We start from the raw sequence: 18,259 nt of genomic DNA on the forward strand, positions 1-18,259 counted from the left end.
CACTCGTTGGGATTCAGCTGACAGCATTCAGCGGATCTGCAGTAGAGGTTACACAGCCAATCACAGTTTTCTAAGCCAACTGATGTCAAACTTGCTCTTGGCTGCCTTTGCTCAGTGAAGTACCTTATCATGGCCTTCGCTGTCAGAACACACTTGAATATGCTCAAGCAATTGGCTAAGTCAAGACCAAGAGGCAAAAATAGTGAAGGCATCAGAAGAGCCTCTACTATGTTATTGCTGATAAGGGGGAAAGAAGTTCCCTTATAAAGGTCTCTTAGTGTCTCGAGGTCTCTTTCCCAAAGCTGTGGGAGCACACAGTTTTAAGTCTTACGGATTGTCAGGTAATGACAACTCAGTCTTTCTTTCAGTGAAGAATGAGAAAATGTTAAATTGTCTTGAGGTAAAGCTACTAAACAGCTATATGGATACAAGCTTAAATGACTTTATTCATGCTACACTATGATGACTGAGAAAGAGCAGAGATGTGGACTTCGGCCACTCTCAGTGTAAGGCTTCTCACAGGGCAGTTCTTTCTCGTTCAGCAGCTATTTACAAAAGAAAACAAAAGGAGCCAGATTTGCAGAACACGAATGCTCACAGAATAGTATCATTACCCAACATAGTGAGCAGAGCAGTATTATACTATACCTCTTTCGGAGGTGGTGGAGGTGGAGGGGGATCTTTGATGACCTAAAAAAGCAGAAAAAAACCCACAACATAAAAACATAAGAAACTGCACTGGCACCATTGAAAAGCATGCAGAAGATTTTTTAAGAGCGAACCATTTTCAACTGAGTCCCCCACATCTGTTTGCAAACTGGCAACCACTACTGCTACATCCCTTGGGTATTGATTATCAAGGCCTTCTGGAAATTAACACCATCCGCCTGATAGAAAATAAAATCAATTGACTGGCAGACACTCTTTGGGCAGACGTGTCTGCCACTTTGCTTCCTGACCGGATAAGTCTCAGTCATTCTAAGTAATAGGCAGTGATGAAATCCTATGGAGTTAATTAGCAAGCCTGGGAGGAAAAGCAGCCCTAGGTCTATGTGAGGTCTTGCATAATGTTGGGCCAAGACGCCTGCTTCTTTGTGCCATGCCATGCTGATGGATAATTTCTGGCCCAATGACAAGTGTGAAATGCCTTCTGGTAGCTCAGGCTTCACCTCTCAACGTCTAGATCATTTCCGCAGATCTCACATTTCAGATCTAATAATTGAAGCATGTAGCTCCTTAACTGCTCATCATGGAGTGCCTGCAAGTAGGAGTTAGGTTTGCAAGGCTTCTTAAAACTGTGACTGGTTAAGGACCACTCAGATGGTAATTCACTTACGCCTATTTTTAAACCTCTACCTACAGTTTCTTGCTGTTCTCTTTCTCACATACGTAATGTAAATCTTGGGGAGTTCCCCAGTACTGACAGGAAACCACCAAAGAGTGAACAGAGGGAAGAAAGCAAGTCGCTTAAATGGTGAAGGCAAAAACTGGAAGTACAGGCATTCATCCTTCTCCACGAAAAGCAGGCTAGTCAAGCTAAAAAGTACTTCCGTGACATCAAGGCATTTTTTGTGCTTGAATGTGATACAGAAGTGATTAAAAAACATGAATCTAAAGGAGTCTATTACAGCCCATCAAAATCTGTCCACAATGGTAACTATATACTTCATCTTAATTAAAATATGTATTTTTTTCTTCACACTGTGTTATTAATTATAGTACTTTCATTGACTCTACCACTGCCTACAGATAATCTGTAATTGCATGGATGGATAGCATACATAAAAGAACATTGTTTTACTTGACCAATAATCAAGAGTTTTCATTCTTAACTTACATTTCAAGCCCAAACATACTGTGCATTTTTAGCACTGGATACAAAAATCTATCAAATATGACAAAAAAAAGTGATGCCTCCCTTGGAAACATGCATCCACAGTACCTTTGGTTTAAGATACTGACTTGTGTATGATGCTTCCAGTGGATTGGGAAGTCAGTTACGAATTTTAACAAGACATCCCTTTGCTGTAAGATGTTGCAAGAAAATGCCAAGCAATTGTTTTTCCTTAAGCGTTTCTGACTATTTTTTCCCACCAGCCATCAGAAATTCTAAGGCTGCTTTACAGAAATCAGCTGTTTAGTTGGTCAGACATTCGTGAAAGCCAGATTGCAATTACTGTCCTAACTTGAGAGAAAGAAGAACACAGAGTGATCACGGGAAGATTCTGAGAGATACTTGGGTGCTGAGCAAGATTTTCCACAGCATTAAAACTGTAAACAGTGAAATGCTACTTCTTAAACGTACTAAGGTTAACATTCTGTTATTTAGTTGTCATTTTACTTTCTCTTTTGCCTCTTTCTGACCATTATCCCCAAAACCAGTTTTCCTGCCGAGACAGCTAGCCAGCCAGGGCAAAAAGACCAAGCCAGCTGCAGATGGATATACTTTAAACAGTAGATATATAGATACATGTTAAGCAGCATTATCACCACACTTTCTACAGCTGTAAGATTCTTAAGTTCTGCAATTTCTTCCGAGGAAACACAGCTTTGCATAGAAACCTTCTTTGTGGCACATGCTACAGTTCACTTGGGCCCTTCGTCCATTGATTTTGATGGCATCAAAATTTCTGCCCCAAGGAATCAATACAAACTCTATCTGTTGACCCCATTGGACTTCAAAAGTCATGAGCTGGTGACAGTTTCTGTCTGACTCCCTGAGCAAAGGATCTAATCCTATGGCAGCTGCTACATTCCCTAAAGTTATAGGGTAGACCTGGTTTGAAACTAACCAATAAATTAATTAGCTGCTATTTCTAATAGCTTCATAAAATGAAACTTGCTTTAAATGTGACAGTGGTGTGAGAAAATAATCTGCTTTGAGTAGCAGATACTCACCCTGCTGACAGAAGTGGAATGTAAATGCCTGCATCCTTATGTTTCCACAGGCTCCTCACACACATTCACACACAAAGAATATTCTCAGTCCTGTCTGATATTTCAAGTGAAATGAGTAGAAAGCTATTTCAATAAAAAAGGAAATGCAAAGAACCCATGCAGTTTTGGCAGAAAACAGTGAAAATGTAGCAAGAATCTGAAGTTATTGAGTATCGTAATATTGCTAAATTCACTTTCCCTGAACCTGATTCAGATTGGATAAGTAACGAAGACTCTGGATAAGGCTGCTGTCTTGTTACTCCCATGTAGAGATGGATTACTTCCTAATTCTGTTTTGTTTTGTTTTATCATCGTTGTCACCAGGCAAGTCTGCATCTCTCTTATTTAATTGCAAAGAAGGAAGACTTCAGCTTGGAGGAAAGCCGATTTCTTCCAAAAAAAAAAAAAAAAAAGTTAGTTGCTTCAGGCAACAGTCCCTTTGATCTGCTCATTAACACTTATCAAATGTTCGCGTGATGTGGGCATTAGGAAATGTCAGCACCAGAGCCTGAAGCCAGCTTGATGTGATCATATGTTCTGATATTGAGGGAAGAGTGAAAGAACTGTCAACAGTGAACTGCCTTTAAAAGAAGGGGGGTAGGAGGGAAAGAAAAGGGAAAAAAAGAGAAAGAAGAAAAAGGAGTCCCCCACCTCGACGTGGACTTTATACCAAGGATAAAGCAGAGTGCCCAAAGCTTCTGAAGCTTGCAACATTGTCTGCAAGCAATAGAGATTCACACACTCATGTGGCTCTGGACACCCACTCTGTTCTGTCAGTTCTTCTCTCTTTTCCATTTGGCTCTGAAGCACAGGATGGAAGAGTTAAGGGCTGCTGCTTTCATCCTTGCTCCTGGTCTTTGTCCATGAAAGCAGTCACTCCACTGCACCATGCCTCAGAGGAAGGGCAGAGGACCTCCTGGCTGCCCTGATGAGCTACTGTCTTCTCAAACTCACAGGCACCAAAGCCCAAATGTACTTAATCCAGAAGTGGTAATAACATGTAATGTGAGAGCCTCAGAGGCAAAATAGAAGGAAAAGAATGGAACCACACACGGGATAATGAACTGAAGAAACAGACATCAAAACAACAAGAAATGAAGAAGTCAGAATGTGGTAATAGGTTCAGTGTAAGAGTCTGTGGTTTTGGATCTCAGTAATGTTTTAGCAAACAATGACCTAATAAGACCTTTTATTTTTAAGGAAGCAGATAATACCCATGAGAGATGGGAGGAAACAACAGGGCATGAACATTTAAAGTACTGTGATTTTACTGCTCCCACAGAAGTTAGGCTGCTTCTTAGTAATAATCTATGAATCTGTAGCCAAAGGCTTTTCTAGAAATAGCCAATTAAATACCAAACACTATATCCAGAAAAGATACTAAATGTAAGTTACAGTTCCTCAGTGTAAATGTCAGGACCTTGATGTAAAAATCCAGAAAGCATCTTTCTGATCGTCTTTACAGCATCATCAAACTGCTATCAAGAATTCTTGCTCTCAAGGGACTGAGGCACTAGTCACTATTTACTGTAACGGGAGAAATATGATGTGCAGTATATGAAGATTTGCCTTTCAATGGGAATTAGGAATCAAGGTGAGACAATTATTTTAAAAGAAGAAAATAGAAAGCTTTCTTCTTTATAATTTTGATTTCTCCTGTTTCATGGGAAGGTTCATGATACAAATTATTGTTGAAGGAAAACAACTAACAGCCTTCCTAGATTTCTTATGGGACTCTAATATGGAGAATGAGACAGAAGAGTGCTTTTTTATCAGAGCAGAGCTTGTTGCTTTTGACTCAGAAACCATGAGGAAGGAACCAGGGGTTGAAAACTTCTTCCATGGGGTATAACAGAGACCATAACATACAGAGCTTTTGACTAATTTGGCTATCTCTGGACTGGGAGAAGTCCACTTTCTCTGATGCCCCTGCTTCTACAAGCCTGAGATAAGAAAAAGAGTGCAATAACAGCCTGGGAGCAATCTCCAATTCTCTAGTCCTCAGTGCTGTCATTGACATGGATCAATACTAAACTTCACCAATTTAAAAGCCCCCAGCGTGCAAGGAGATGGAAGGAGTGTTAGTGGATCAGCATTGCTGATTGCAGCTGGAAGGATAAAGAGCGTTCATTACTCAGATGAAAAGAGATGTAATGTGTGCAAGATGAAAATTTAATTTTTTGCAAGGGATTATTAAGACAATAAGGGATTTCAAACTCGAGAGCCTATAATGGACTACAAATACCAATTTTAGCGATAGTACTTTTAAAATGGTCCTTGATTTCAGAATAGCATCTGTGTGCCATTATGGACAACAACTTTCAAATTAAAGAGAACAGGCTTTTTTCAGAGATTTCACAGAAATACACCACATCTGCTCACTCTGCAGAAACCCAATGAGCAGCACAGCAGCCTGCTGAAACTGCCTCATGGTGTGCAGGTCTCCCAGAATGCCAGGAGTATTGCTAAGGGCACAGACCACAGCATTTAACCCGGTCTCTTCTTGCATATCATTCATGAAAGAAAAGTGCCTCAACAGATGGCTTCTGTCACATGGAACTCCCCTGTTACCTAACCTATTTCCTGCCCTATCTGTATTTCCCAACACATTTTGAGTTATGGTCGTGAGTCACAATTCTGGTGACTTACTTTTATTGCCTTTACTCACCACTTTGCAACAGAGGGGCCAGAACCACCAGAGCAACCCCAGCGCCGCCAGAAGTAACAGCACAAGCACAGCAATAAGTGCTGCTATGCCACTGGACTGTGGAGTAAACAGAAAGATAGCACATCAGGGAATGTTGCAAAGAATTTCTGCCTGCTTTTCCCACTTGACCCAAAACAGCTTCCCACTGACTGATACAACTAAAAAAAAAACTGTGTTTACAAGAAATACATAAATGCATGCCTCAGTGCTTAAGTGCAATGCACTTTTTGTTTGTTTCCTCTGCAGCACCGTGTGTTTGCAGAGGAGGCTGCAACTTATAACTCTCAGACACCAACTAGCCATCAGCTGCTCAGCCACCAGAATTAGTGGAACAATTCTATCAGTGACCCATTTCTTGCAGTTGCCCATCTGCTACTATGGAAACAGCACTTCTCTGTGTGTGGAGCTTTCTTTGCTGCAATATGTATGAAAGACAACAAATAAAAAAATATAAATAAATAAAAGGGGGTGGATCATCAAAAGTTCTACTGTTTTTTTCTGTCGCTGCACATCTGCACTGATTCCATGTGCTGTAAGTTAGAACTTTTGACCAAAGAGAAGCAATATAAGCAGAGGGAAAAGTAATTTTGCTTTTCCCAGCAATTTGGCATGATCTGCTTTGCAGGAGTGCTTTATTTTTACCTACATCAGCCACCTCAGCAGCTTTTAAGGGGTCGTGGAAATAAACTCATTGTGTACTGATCTTTCTGAAAGGACTCAGCTAAAGAGAAAAGCAGCCCACTGGTAGTTCCAGCATCCTCCTGTGATTGCACACTCCTTACATTATCATGCTGAAAGGCTGCTCATGGTGTACTGGTGTAAAACTGCAATGATGAATAGGCCCTTAAACAGAGAAACACAGTTTGTATAGCATGTGTCTCTTCAGCTCTGAATTCATTCAGGCTTTCTTCCTGAAACATAAGGGCTGAACCAAGATAACTTTGACTCCTTCAGCTATGCAAGTGTTTAGTTCTAAAATAAACAGAAAAAAAACCCTCTATTTTTTCTCTTTTAGGTTAATTACCTAGAGCGATGAAAATACTGTTGGAAAAATACATGCTGATGAGCAGAAGGCACTGTTCTATGTGCTTCTGTGCCTGATTGGAAAGCTGCACAGAAGTCACACTCCTCAGCTTCAATCTGCTCCCATGGATCCTCCAAAGTAGAGATGTTCTGGGATGGACCCCAGGTGACTGTGTCACGCCTGGCTCACAGTAAGTATGCTTACAGTGAGCAAGTCTCTAATGGCATGGACACTTCCCAGTATTTGAAAGCCACAGCTGCACACTTTGGTAATGTAATTTGGTGTAATAGATTTAGCAAAACACAATTTGCTGGGTATAGAAAAACACAAGCCCTGCACAGAGAAGGAACACACAGACACTGCATGGATATCGGGGCAGCAGTTGAAGGAGAACCTGTAGCCATCATTGCTCACTTTATCAAAGAATTCAAAGCAGCTGAAACTTACTGTGGAGTGCCCTAGTGTTATAAAACAGATCCTAGGAATGTCTTGAAATATGGAGAAAATTACTTAGAACACACATATATATGCATGTTTCTATGGTTCTCTGAAACCATGCATTGTTAAATTCTCTGTATTTTGTACGTGTCTGCACACATGTGTTTCTAGTAAGGTGGATTTGTGCATTACAAACATCTAACAGACTTGCCATGCACTGAGGTTGTCTGCTCTGGGAAGTAGCGCAATGATCAAACAAGAACAGAAACTCCATTTCTGAATTTTACATGGAATGACATGAGCTTATTTTTGACAGAAGTGGTGGAAGCCCCATCCTTGGAGACATTCAAGATGAGGCTTTGAGCAATTTGATGTAGCTGTGCATGTCCCTGTTCACTGCAAGGGAGTTAAACTAGATGACCTTTAAGGGACCCTTCCAACTCAAATGATTCTACGATTCTGTTTACTTACACACTCTGAAGCGGTGATTGTCAAAGAGCTGGACATGAAAGACTGCCCTTCGTTCAAACTCACCAAAACTTCTATAGTTCTGGAAAGAAAAGGAAAAACAATCAGCAGCCATAAAGCACTCAGTAAAGGCACATACATGCTACAGAAGCACTGGGACGTACAGACTCCATTCAGCAGAGTGGCTGTTCTCAGACAGGTGTCCTTAGAAACCAATCCTTTCTCATTTCCAATTGAGCTTTCTTCAATTCATGCTGCTTAAAATTGAATACACCAATAGCTTGCCATGTCCCTCTGGGGTTGTATTGGTGACTGTTAGAAATAATTTCAGTCTTCTCAACAGAGAGCTGAGAATATCCCTTCTCTATTCAACGTAACATAAAACACCCCCAAAAGTTCCGCATAAAATAAATTGTGGATTGACTGTAAAAATAGCATTGTTTTGTCTACTCCATAACCATCTCTTTAGTCATACACAGACACTATGGATAAAAATGTTGAATAATTATAAATGGTCAAGACTTTCTATAAATAGTACATAAACACTGCGTGCAAATAGTATGTGGTTTATATTTTACAAATTAACCCTAAAAGAAAACAACACATGGCGAATGTTAAACAGAAGAGGACTCTTCAGCATCTCTGGCTTGGATTCCCAAGATTCGAACAGTTTATGTTATGCATAGTTGTAATTAAATAAAAATATAGATATCCATGAACTAAAATGATTAATCATTTATAGCGTTCTTCTTAGATGTCATCAATTTTTATTCTGGCACAAACACTTTAGTCAATATGGAGTTCAGAGCTATTTTAACTAATTTGGCTAATCTCTTTTTCAATTTAAGTAAAAATGAAGTAAGTTGCTTCCACTAAACTCATTTTTAAATGGTCTGTGTTATGAATAATTGATCTAACAGAAAGAATAACACTAATTTACTACTAATTACTACAGGAGTGAGTGAATCAGAACAGATAAAATAAAAAATTAATTGAATTCTCTCCCAACTAAATAAAGCAAACTGCAAGAAAAACTTCGGTTTGTGATGAATTTTTTAGATGTTGTGCTTTTTATTTTATTTTATTTTATTTTATTTTATTTTTAATTTCTCACTTTGCCATGGGAAACTTTAATGTGAAAATTCTGCTTGAGTGTGACTGGCAAAACAATCCTACTGACTTCAGTGCAGCACAGGAGGATTTTGCTCCATGCCTTTTGTTAAACATAGAAGAAATTTGTATGTTTCAACTCTTCAATATTTTGAAGATTTGCATATCATAAACACAGCACACTGTTTTTCTGTCCAGGTCATCCCAATAAATTTTCCAGCATCATGGAGTCACATCTTTTTGCACTCTGATCACACCACTGCTCTAATTCTGGCTGTACAAGTGCAACTGAAAGCTGAACTCAGCCCAGAAATACAGAAGAAATCACAGTGCAGAGAGTATTTTTCATTGCAACTTTTCAGTTAAGTCCAAATCCAGAAAGAAGAGATTGTTCTCATACATGCTTCAGTTTCCCCCACACACACACCCCCTTCAGCCTTGTCTTTTTAAAGCATGAGTCAGAGAGTAAAATGCCATAGGCTCCATACTAAATTTTGGACTTGGGTCCACCCAAGAAAAGGCATTCATTGTGGTCATGTTTCCGAAGTACAAAAGCTATTCAGCCTTTATAATTTTTCTGAACTTTCCTAAGTAATGGTGGGTGCTATCCCAGTGACAGATGCTATAATTGGGATTGTGTTGTTTGGTGTGAATTCTGGTCACCCTTCCAACTATGCTATATCCAGCTGTAGTACACCACATAATTTTGGTTTTTAAATTACCATATCATGTTCTTGAAGTCTGTGAATCTAAATCCTTACATACCTCGTGCATTTTTTTTTTTTTAAATTTCCCATAATACTTTAATTGCCTAAATGTAGTTTTGCTTTTCCTCAGCTCTTTCATCCTTGCTTGGAGCCATTTCTCTAGTCTTTTGTTGTGCGAAACTCCACTGAGATCAACAATAGCTGCCTATGCTTTGGTGAAGAACATCTGGTTTTGGCCAGGAACATCTGCCTACAGTTACTTGGAGCTATTGGGATCCAATTTCCAAACTGCCTTGTCTTTTCCTATTTCATTTTTAAAACAGTAAACATTAATCCTTGATTTTCTATGGATTTTCTTCTGCTATCCAATCAGTTCCCTCTGCTGCTTGGCAAAATCATCCTTCCTCCTGACTCGTGTGTTTTTCTTGATCAGGAATATCTTAATATTTTCCAATACCATTTCACAATGCTTTTTACCCTATGGCATTTTGTTGAGCTGTTTGACAAGCTGCTACCAGTCCTAAATGAACATGGTTGCAAAGAACAGTTCATCAGTGATTGAGTGCCATTGCTAGCTGGGAATTCCCGGCCCTATGACTTGGGTATTGGGTTATTTTGTATTCCCCAGAAAAGTTCCAGCTTTCAAGACTAGTCACCAACCCTGTTAAATTTCTCACATCGTTTCACTCTTACACATTGCTGCTTGAAGCAAAAGAAGTCACTCTTTTTTTTCTGTTCCCTCTCTGTGCCACGCATCAAACTTGTGCTGCAATATAGGCTATTTTCTTCAATTTCTGTGACCAGATCTTTCTTGCTACTATACAGAGCATCTCTACTTGTTCTCTAGCAGTGCTTCATAGCTTTCGTGTCTGCCCTATTTGTCCCTGAGAGCTTGATGGGTGTAGGCTAAAACATGCTTGTATCACTCAGTGAACAGGAAATGAAGCTGTTGTTTTGATGCTCTTCACTGGCAAACTGAACAAAGCAGGAAACTCAAAGACTTTTGATAAAACTACACAGAAAATCATCTTCCGCCACACTAAAGGAAAGGAGCATTGTCCAGGTACCATGCAGCTTTCAACAATCTATGTAAAATACTGCATAATAGCTAAGATAGCCTAGATGAGTGGATTAACAGTTTGCAATACAGAGCTGCCCTCTAATAAGCTCTGCTCGTGCAGGGTCACTTACTACAGTTAGAAAAATGGGGAGTTTACCAATAGTTGGGTGCCTATACACTGCCACCAAGCTTCACAATCCCCTACCCTTTCACTGTCAGGTTTCTGATAAATATCATCTCAGGCAGCAGGATCACTGAACACATCAGCTCTCAGCACAGATACCATGCAGTAGAAACAACCCGTCTCTGTATCAGCTTCCATTTTGATACACAGCTGCAGGGATGAGCCATTGGAGACTGTCACAGGAGTTGATCATATTCGTTCAGTTCTAGAAGCTACAGAGTGAACTCATACAGATAATCATCTCATCTTCAAAAGGATGAACCTGTCAACATGCAAAACCACTTCCTTCCTGAAACTGTCGTGTCTGTAGGGTATAAGGAGGGCAGTTTTCCCATTTGTTCAGCATCTACCTGTGTGTATTTCTGTTTCCTAGGAGCTCAACAAAATATTAACCCTGTTTCTTCTATGTCCATATTTGCAAATGTCTAAGGAAAGCCCTACATATATCATATTTACTGTAAGCTGTCCTTGTGCAAGTCATTTAGATCAGCACTCTACACAAACTGAAAACATTCTGAAAACAAAATGACATGCAGAAGTGATGATTGGTTTGGGGCCCCATCATTTCTAATGGGTGACTGTTAGTATTTTGTGGGTATTGCATTCTTTAATAAGGTCCCAGTGAAGCTCGAGGCAGCTAAAAGCAGAAACTATGTCAGCTGTGGACCAAAGCAATACAGTTTATGAGACAGAAGAGATTTTGCATGGTAGGCTTAGACCATAAGTGAAGGTGATTTATGTGGCTAGCCAAGAAGGATTGTCCCTCCTTCACTGAGAGTGAGACGGCAGAAAAGGGGTGTCACTGTCGCAGCCCAGGAGTGTAAGAAGTACTATGAGGCCAGCATTTGGATCCTTGCTGTGCTTAAGTCACTCCAACAGCACAGTGACACATGCAATGGCTCTTTTTCCCTGTAGTAACATGGAGCTTTTGGCACAATGTATTTTTGCATGGAAAGGCTGGAATGACAATAGTTCTGTACCAGCATAAAATGCAAACACTGCTATGAAAGCTGCTGCAAAACTGAACATCTCCTTGGGTCAACCCCGAAGAAAACCCACAGTGAACCAGAAGGTATCAGTGTTGGTGTTGCTGTGGCAACCCAAACAAAAACCTCACCTCTGCTGAGTCAAGCAGTCAGTGTGGTTTGTGGTGTGGATTTCAGTTACATGGGGAGGGCAAGCAGACCCTGAGGATGACTGTTAGAGATTGGTGTTTGAGTAAGGTGGAACCAAAGAGACAGCAAATTTGAGTTAATAACCATGTATAATTAACATGTGCAGATATTCGTGAATTTGACTGTTTTTATGTAGCATGGGTCTAAAGTATAATTTGTCATACTTTTAGACCTGTTTTTTTATAGTTTTATTTACAGCTCATAACCCTTGCTGAGTGTGAGAAGGATTTTCCTGTCTTTTTGTCAGAAAGTATCAGTTTTTAGATGAGAATTAATCCTGGAAAACTTCATCTAGTAGAGTTTCAAACAGTGTTTCTTTATGGCCTGAGTTAACCAGCAGACTCTTGCAACTCTGAATTGCATCCATCACGAACCACTAGCTGTTCTTATCCACAATTTAGCAAAAATGTAACTTGAGAAGCCCCAACAATTGCAATTCTTTCTTTCCTTTATGTGCACGGCTGTTTTATTGTTACAAAAGAGGGACATGGCCCATAGCCATATGTCACTCCAGCTCCGGTCTGAAGACTTTCAATCCCTATGAAATATAACTGACATTTCAATACACAGTCACCTATTTGCAAAGTATTCATTTGCTCCTTACTTTATGAGCATCCAATAAAAGGCTGCCATTTTATGACCCATTAAAATAAGATGAAAAAAAAAAATTAAATAAAATTGTGAAAGACATTTGCTGGAAGTAATAAATAATTTACCTCCAATTTTCACGCACTGAAAATTAAACTGGCAACTGCTCAAAAAGTTATTAAAATTATGGTGACTAAAGGTATTTTAGAATCAAGTGGCAGCATTAAAAATGCTAAAATGTTGTACATAGAAGGAAAGGTGCATTTTAAAGGGTGCCTTTCTTTAAAACTACTTCTTCCATGAATTGCACACAGTCTTATTACAGTTAATGTTGTAATCATTGGTAAGCCAATGTTGGTACACCAATATTGTTGGCTTACTATTTACGGTTGTATAAATTTATCTGTCACAGAATCACAGAACTGCAGGGATTGGAAGGGACTTCAAGCAATATCAAGTCCAACCCCCCCCCCCCCCCCCCCCCCCCCAATAAATACATACATATACTGAGTCCAGGGACACAGTCCTGCTGTAGGAGGACTAAGCCAGGAAGGAAAGTTCTTCCAACCCATTATTTTGCTTTTGCAGCTCTTCATAGATCCAAAACCTCAGCTGCATAAGGACACAGCAGAGTCCCTTGGAGCAGGATTACAAACTTTGCTTGCCAAATATTCACTGCATTTCCACTGTGCTAAGGGTCAGATATGCCCAGGAAGCATAGAAAACAGTTTTATCCAGTCAGCGGGAATTCTACTGAATATGGATAGGGTTGTGATACATGCTTAAGAGTTGCTCTCCTCCTACCAAACACACAGGCATGAAAGTGAATTATTTATTTTTTTCCAAAGAATATAAAGAACTTCACTGTATGCAGATCTTTAAAGAGTTGGGATTTTTGTTTTGTTTTGTTTTGTTTTAATAAGAATTAGTATGAGCTACTTTTTCTCCCCTTACTCCTTCCTGAGTGTACCTTACTCAAGTTACAGACAGTTGTCTTAGAATCCCCCCTTGCCCCTCCAAAACTGCTCTCTCAGCACAGTGTTTAGTACACTGCCTATTTGGGTTTGGCTTCCAATGGTATAGAGTACAGAGGCACGGAAGTATTTCACCACTGGGAAGTGCTTGTGAATTTGAAAGAGCAAGAAGCCAGCAATGTACTCAATGTGATCTCATGGAATCATGGGAACCTGCAGTAACTGGGTATGAAATGTCATGATTATGTTAAATGAGTCTATTAATTCAGCTCAGGATACTATGTCCACTGCATAATATTAAGCACTTAGTTCTGCTCACGCAGTCTTTCTTAATGCTCTGGGAACACTATGTGCCCTATTGAGGAACGTGAAGGACTGCATTAGAAATTACAACTGATCTTAACATCGGACCCATATGTCTTAGGAGCCAGTTAGCCTATACAATTCATTGAGTATGTTTCCATCTGTGAATAGTTCCCATTATAGTCTAATTGTGTCAAACTAAATGTATTTCTAAAATATTTTTGGAAGTTAATATTTATAACAGACATTAGGCCTAATCTAGCCTAACTTCTGCTTTTCTTCTACCTGAATGCATTTCTCTCGCTATTTTCTTTGTCATTGAGGAGCAGAGTCTGGTGATTGTACCATGTGAGCAATCAGTGACAAAAACTAATTTGGTAATTTGGAGATGGCACCCTATCATTTAGAGAGCACAGTGAAGTCATGTGGTTGATGATGATCCCAGGGAAATAAAAAGGAAGCAAGCCTTCTCTTTTCTGTTTGCTGTTATTATTGATGTAGTATTAGTGAACTGTTTGGCTATTGTGCTAGTAGAGGAGTAAAAGAGTTACAGAGACTAGCAAGCTAGCAGAAGAAGGCCTGCTTTCATCCTGGGACCTCTTTTTGGAATGACAGACTGCTGGGTCTTCTTCAAGTGCTTCCCAAGGTACATAGTTACTAAAAGGGAATGGCTTGTGGGTTTACTGTGTTCCTATTTTTGTACAGCAATGGCTGGTGTTGTCTTGAATATGAAGTATCTTAGTCTACAGGCTGGCTTTTATTGAGAAAGCTTACTTAATCCCCCTTTTTCTTGGCCAACTGTTGTTCAAGCTATGTGTATTTGTGACAGCCCATATAGACTGGGGCCCTGGAAATAACTTCAATTTGTGAGTCTGAGTTTGCATACAACCAATGTAGGAGTTCTACCTGGGAGTTGTGACAGGCATCATTAAATTACTTGTTTCTTTGCAACAAGCTAAGCATTTCTGAATGTGCTGCCTACTTCATCTTTTCATTCCATCTGGTGAAAAGGAATGCTGAAAGACAAAAGCTAATTTTAAACTTACAATTGTTACAGAGTTACTAAATAAGGCTGCACTGAAAGGTCGTAGTGTAGGATGAGCACAGCAGTGATTTCTAGTTCTTGAGAATGTGCACTGTAGGCAGTGTGGTGTTGGATGGAAATGGTTTGAGAAGTATTACAGTGGGAGGGTGGAGTGTCAAGACAAGAGTAAACTGATAAGATGCAAAATGGGTGATGGGTTAGGTATGAATATTAGCTCATTGCAGCTTCTTTTTTTATGATTGCAGTGTTATAAGGAAGTACAAATGTGTAATCTTAACAATAAGTTAACGATAATTTTGTGGGGGAATGTAAATCTGTGCATCGTTCACGCCCAGCCCCCACTCGCATGCATTTCCAAAGGCACTCATATGCCTCCTCTGAGAGAACTCATGATACTGTATTAGCTCTTTTAATTTAGATATTTATTTCATATTTGCTTGAAGAATCAGGCCAATGTTTTTGAAAGCACATTAAACTATACCATATGCCTCCTTAAATCATCCTTATCAAACAAGTTGTAGGATGATGCTCTGGTTCACTCTGTTCTGTTTTCCCTTCCTTCACAATGTGTTTATGTATATTTATCCAATTTGTTCTGTTCTTCCTGCCAAATTGCAGGTTTGAGATCTCAGCTATGCAGGGGCAGCTGTGCTATTGTTGCTGCCTTACAAAACAAAGGTCACAGGCTGAGCCTGTAGCACTAGAACTAATGACAGCTGCATGTCACCCATTATGGGACAGACACAGAATCATGAGAGTTCAAGGACCCTCTAAAGTAGGAATAAATCTTATCTTGCCTTTTGGGAAGCAAGAACTCAAGTTCTGAGAATTAACTTATATGAAAGTTATCCTTTTCCCAAATAGAGTGCTTGCTGTTAATGGCATTCTTCCCAGGGTTGGGGGGGTGGATTTGAACACTGCCTTCCCCCCACCACCCTATTAAAAAAAAAAAAAAAAAAAAAAAAGACACTGAAAAATGAAATGACGGCTGAGTTGAGAGGCATGATGCCTGCATGATACTTTTGATACTGGTAAGAATTTCCAGCTGTTCCAGAGTTATGGGCCACACAAAGAAGTGGACTGCCACAACATGTTTCCTTCCAAAGAAAGTTGTTTCCAAACCCAGCCTAGCAACTTCAAGCCCTGAAACACCAGGGTGGGACTGTTCAAATGCTCTTTGTTTGTAAGAGTTCAATCTGTAGGGCTGGTGAATTCGAAACTATTTGTCCCTTGGGTGGCCAGAGCATTATTTCTTCTCTTCTGCCTTTCAGAACAGAAGCCAGGAGTTCAAAGTTATTTAAAGGGATGTTTCTTAAAACTATGTTTAGCTTTGAAAGAAGAGGGAATGCAGTAGATGGTGCAGACTAATGAGATGAGGCACATGTCCATAGATCCAGCTCTGAGACCATACAGCTGGCTTTGGGGCTGTCTGTCTAATGTGACTTCACCAGTGTGTGTTAATTATTTAAAGGGGAGCACTGGGGAAACTACCATCACATCTGTCACCCACACGCAGGCAGAACTTCCAGTCAGTGCAGGACCAGATGTGTTTATTTGAAACAAATACTAACTAGCTACTTAATGGGTTAGAATTATTAGCCAGAAGTTAATTAGGCAAATATATTAAACACCAGTCATCCTACACAGCATCACTTTAAATTCTTTAGAGCCATTTAGCTATAGAAAAAGGTGGGAAGTGAACAATCAATAAAGAAGCAGTGGTAAAAATATAAAATTAGGAAATCTGATTGTGCATTAAATGCAATGCTTTAGGGAGTTGACTTAACTATGTGGAAAGCATTGCAGGTATTCTAGAACATGGGAGAAGGCAAGTAGGTTTTGCTTGGCACCAACAGGTGTTGGAGCAATTAAGCGCAGTAAGTTTTTCTTTCTCTAAGTAAAAGGATGACCTTGGAAAAACTTGAAAAAGGGTGGCTTCACTGCTTGAATGTGTATTCTGCATATCCCTGGAGATGCAGACAGTCGGATGGCATTCTGCTTCCATAATGAGCTTAGAAACATTGCTGGCCAATGGAAAAATGTTCTGTTCCCCAAGAGGTTAAATTCAAAAGCCATTTTTAAGATGATGGTCCATGACACAAGCAGAAGTGGGTGGAGTAAAGGCATGACATGCTTCACAGGGAGGAAAAACTAGTTGGGATCCTTTGTTAGCAGTCTGCCATGACAACCATTGCATAGAACACCTTTCAGCTGCTCCTGAATGAGAGCAGCTGTCTAAAAGCAAATGAGGTAATTTACAGGACAGTGCACCATAATCCACTCCTTTACAGTGTCTGTCTGCTTTTGTTCCCATGCTCTTCATCTTAAATCTGGTTCTGGAATTAATAAAAATGATCCTTTTAAAGTGTAAAACAAAAATATTAATTTCCTACATTAATGGAAACCTCTTTAACTCCATGCATCCACAAGAAAATATGAAGCAGCACTTTCTCTTTGCATGGGGAGAGAGCCTCCTGTAAGGCAAAGACCAAATGCAGGACAATCATTGCCAGCTGGATGCAAGTTCCAGGGCTTCCAGCTAGTTTAATTATTTCCTGTATAGCTGCAGTAAATAATATTCAATGCCTTACTGCAGTGAGCAGTAACTTTTTATAAACTGCATTTTAAACAGGCTCCTTTGGAATTTGTTTCACTTCAGACTCCTATATGAATTTGTCAGAAGAAATGTGCTGGATTTGAAGTCTACTCCTTCAACTGCACAGGGCTGCAAGCTTCTCCAAAGCATAACTGTGGCTTCCCTTAGGGCTCTATGAAGAGATGTTCCTAAAGCCATATTTAACTTGAAGCTCGTGGTTAGTTCCCATTGTCCTCAGTCCAGCATGTGATCCACAGCAACAAGCAGAGCAGCTTGTTCTGCCCTAAATCTGTGCTTCAGAGATTATCGTACTAACAAAACATGGGCAGCAAGAGAATCTTACATGCAGTCAGACGAGTGCAAACTATAAGGGGGGGGTGGGTGGGAAGATTAAAAACAAAAACAAACTGAGCTTGCTTCAGTAACAGCCCAAATGAAAATAGACTGAGGGAAGGTAATGTGAGCTGTCCAGTACAAACATGGGGAAAAAAAGCAATTGTTTTCCTCTGAAAGTTCTGATGAGGGAGACTCAGGTGCAGAGAGCAGAGAAACTAGTTCAAGAAATCTATTACCTGGAGGCTGTAGGTACTACATAAAATAGAGATTCTTCGCTCTTTAATCATTTTATTCTAAAGGGCTAAGGGAAAACATTCCAATGGTAAAGACAGGACAGAAAGTAACACAGTGATAAACCAAAACCCAAAAATGTTAAAATCTAAAGGTTTGAGAGATAAAAGTGCAGAAATAGCAGAATGCTGTCTGAGCTCCCTCTGAGGTGCCATCCTATTCACAGCTGAGTGCCAAATGAGCCAAACAGCTGTTGTCACCAGGAAAAACAAAAGCTAGAGTGACCCAGGCTCCTCCTGCGAGAAATCTGGTCAACAGCCAACTGAATGCATGTTCCAAGGTGGCATCTGCAGCTCAAACATAAATCCAAGTGCTT

At 39.9% G+C, this 18,259-nt stretch overlaps 1 protein-coding gene across 1 annotated transcript in view; it reads right to left on the reverse strand.

Annotated features, from left to right (window-relative positions):
- The window catches only part of ANTXR2 (ANTXR cell adhesion molecule 2), a 96,549-nt gene that overhangs the window by 44,642 nt on the left and 33,648 nt on the right, over positions 1 to 18,259 (reverse strand). The window contains exons 11-13 of the mRNA XM_015861775.3: positions 7,578 to 7,656; positions 5,606 to 5,701; positions 649 to 690 (exon numbers count right to left, since the gene is read on the reverse strand). Of these exons, the coding sequence (XP_015717261.1) occupies positions 649 to 690; positions 5,606 to 5,701; positions 7,578 to 7,656 (217 nt within the window). The remainder of the gene's footprint in view (positions 1 to 648; positions 691 to 5,605; positions 5,702 to 7,577; positions 7,657 to 18,259) is intronic.

This window comes from Coturnix japonica, chromosome 4 (assembly GCF_054131305.1).
Source record: "Coturnix japonica strain WE chromosome 4, WE-NBRP24, whole genome shotgun sequence".
In the NCBI taxonomy this organism is placed as follows: domain Eukaryota; kingdom Metazoa; phylum Chordata; class Aves; order Galliformes; family Phasianidae; genus Coturnix; species Coturnix japonica.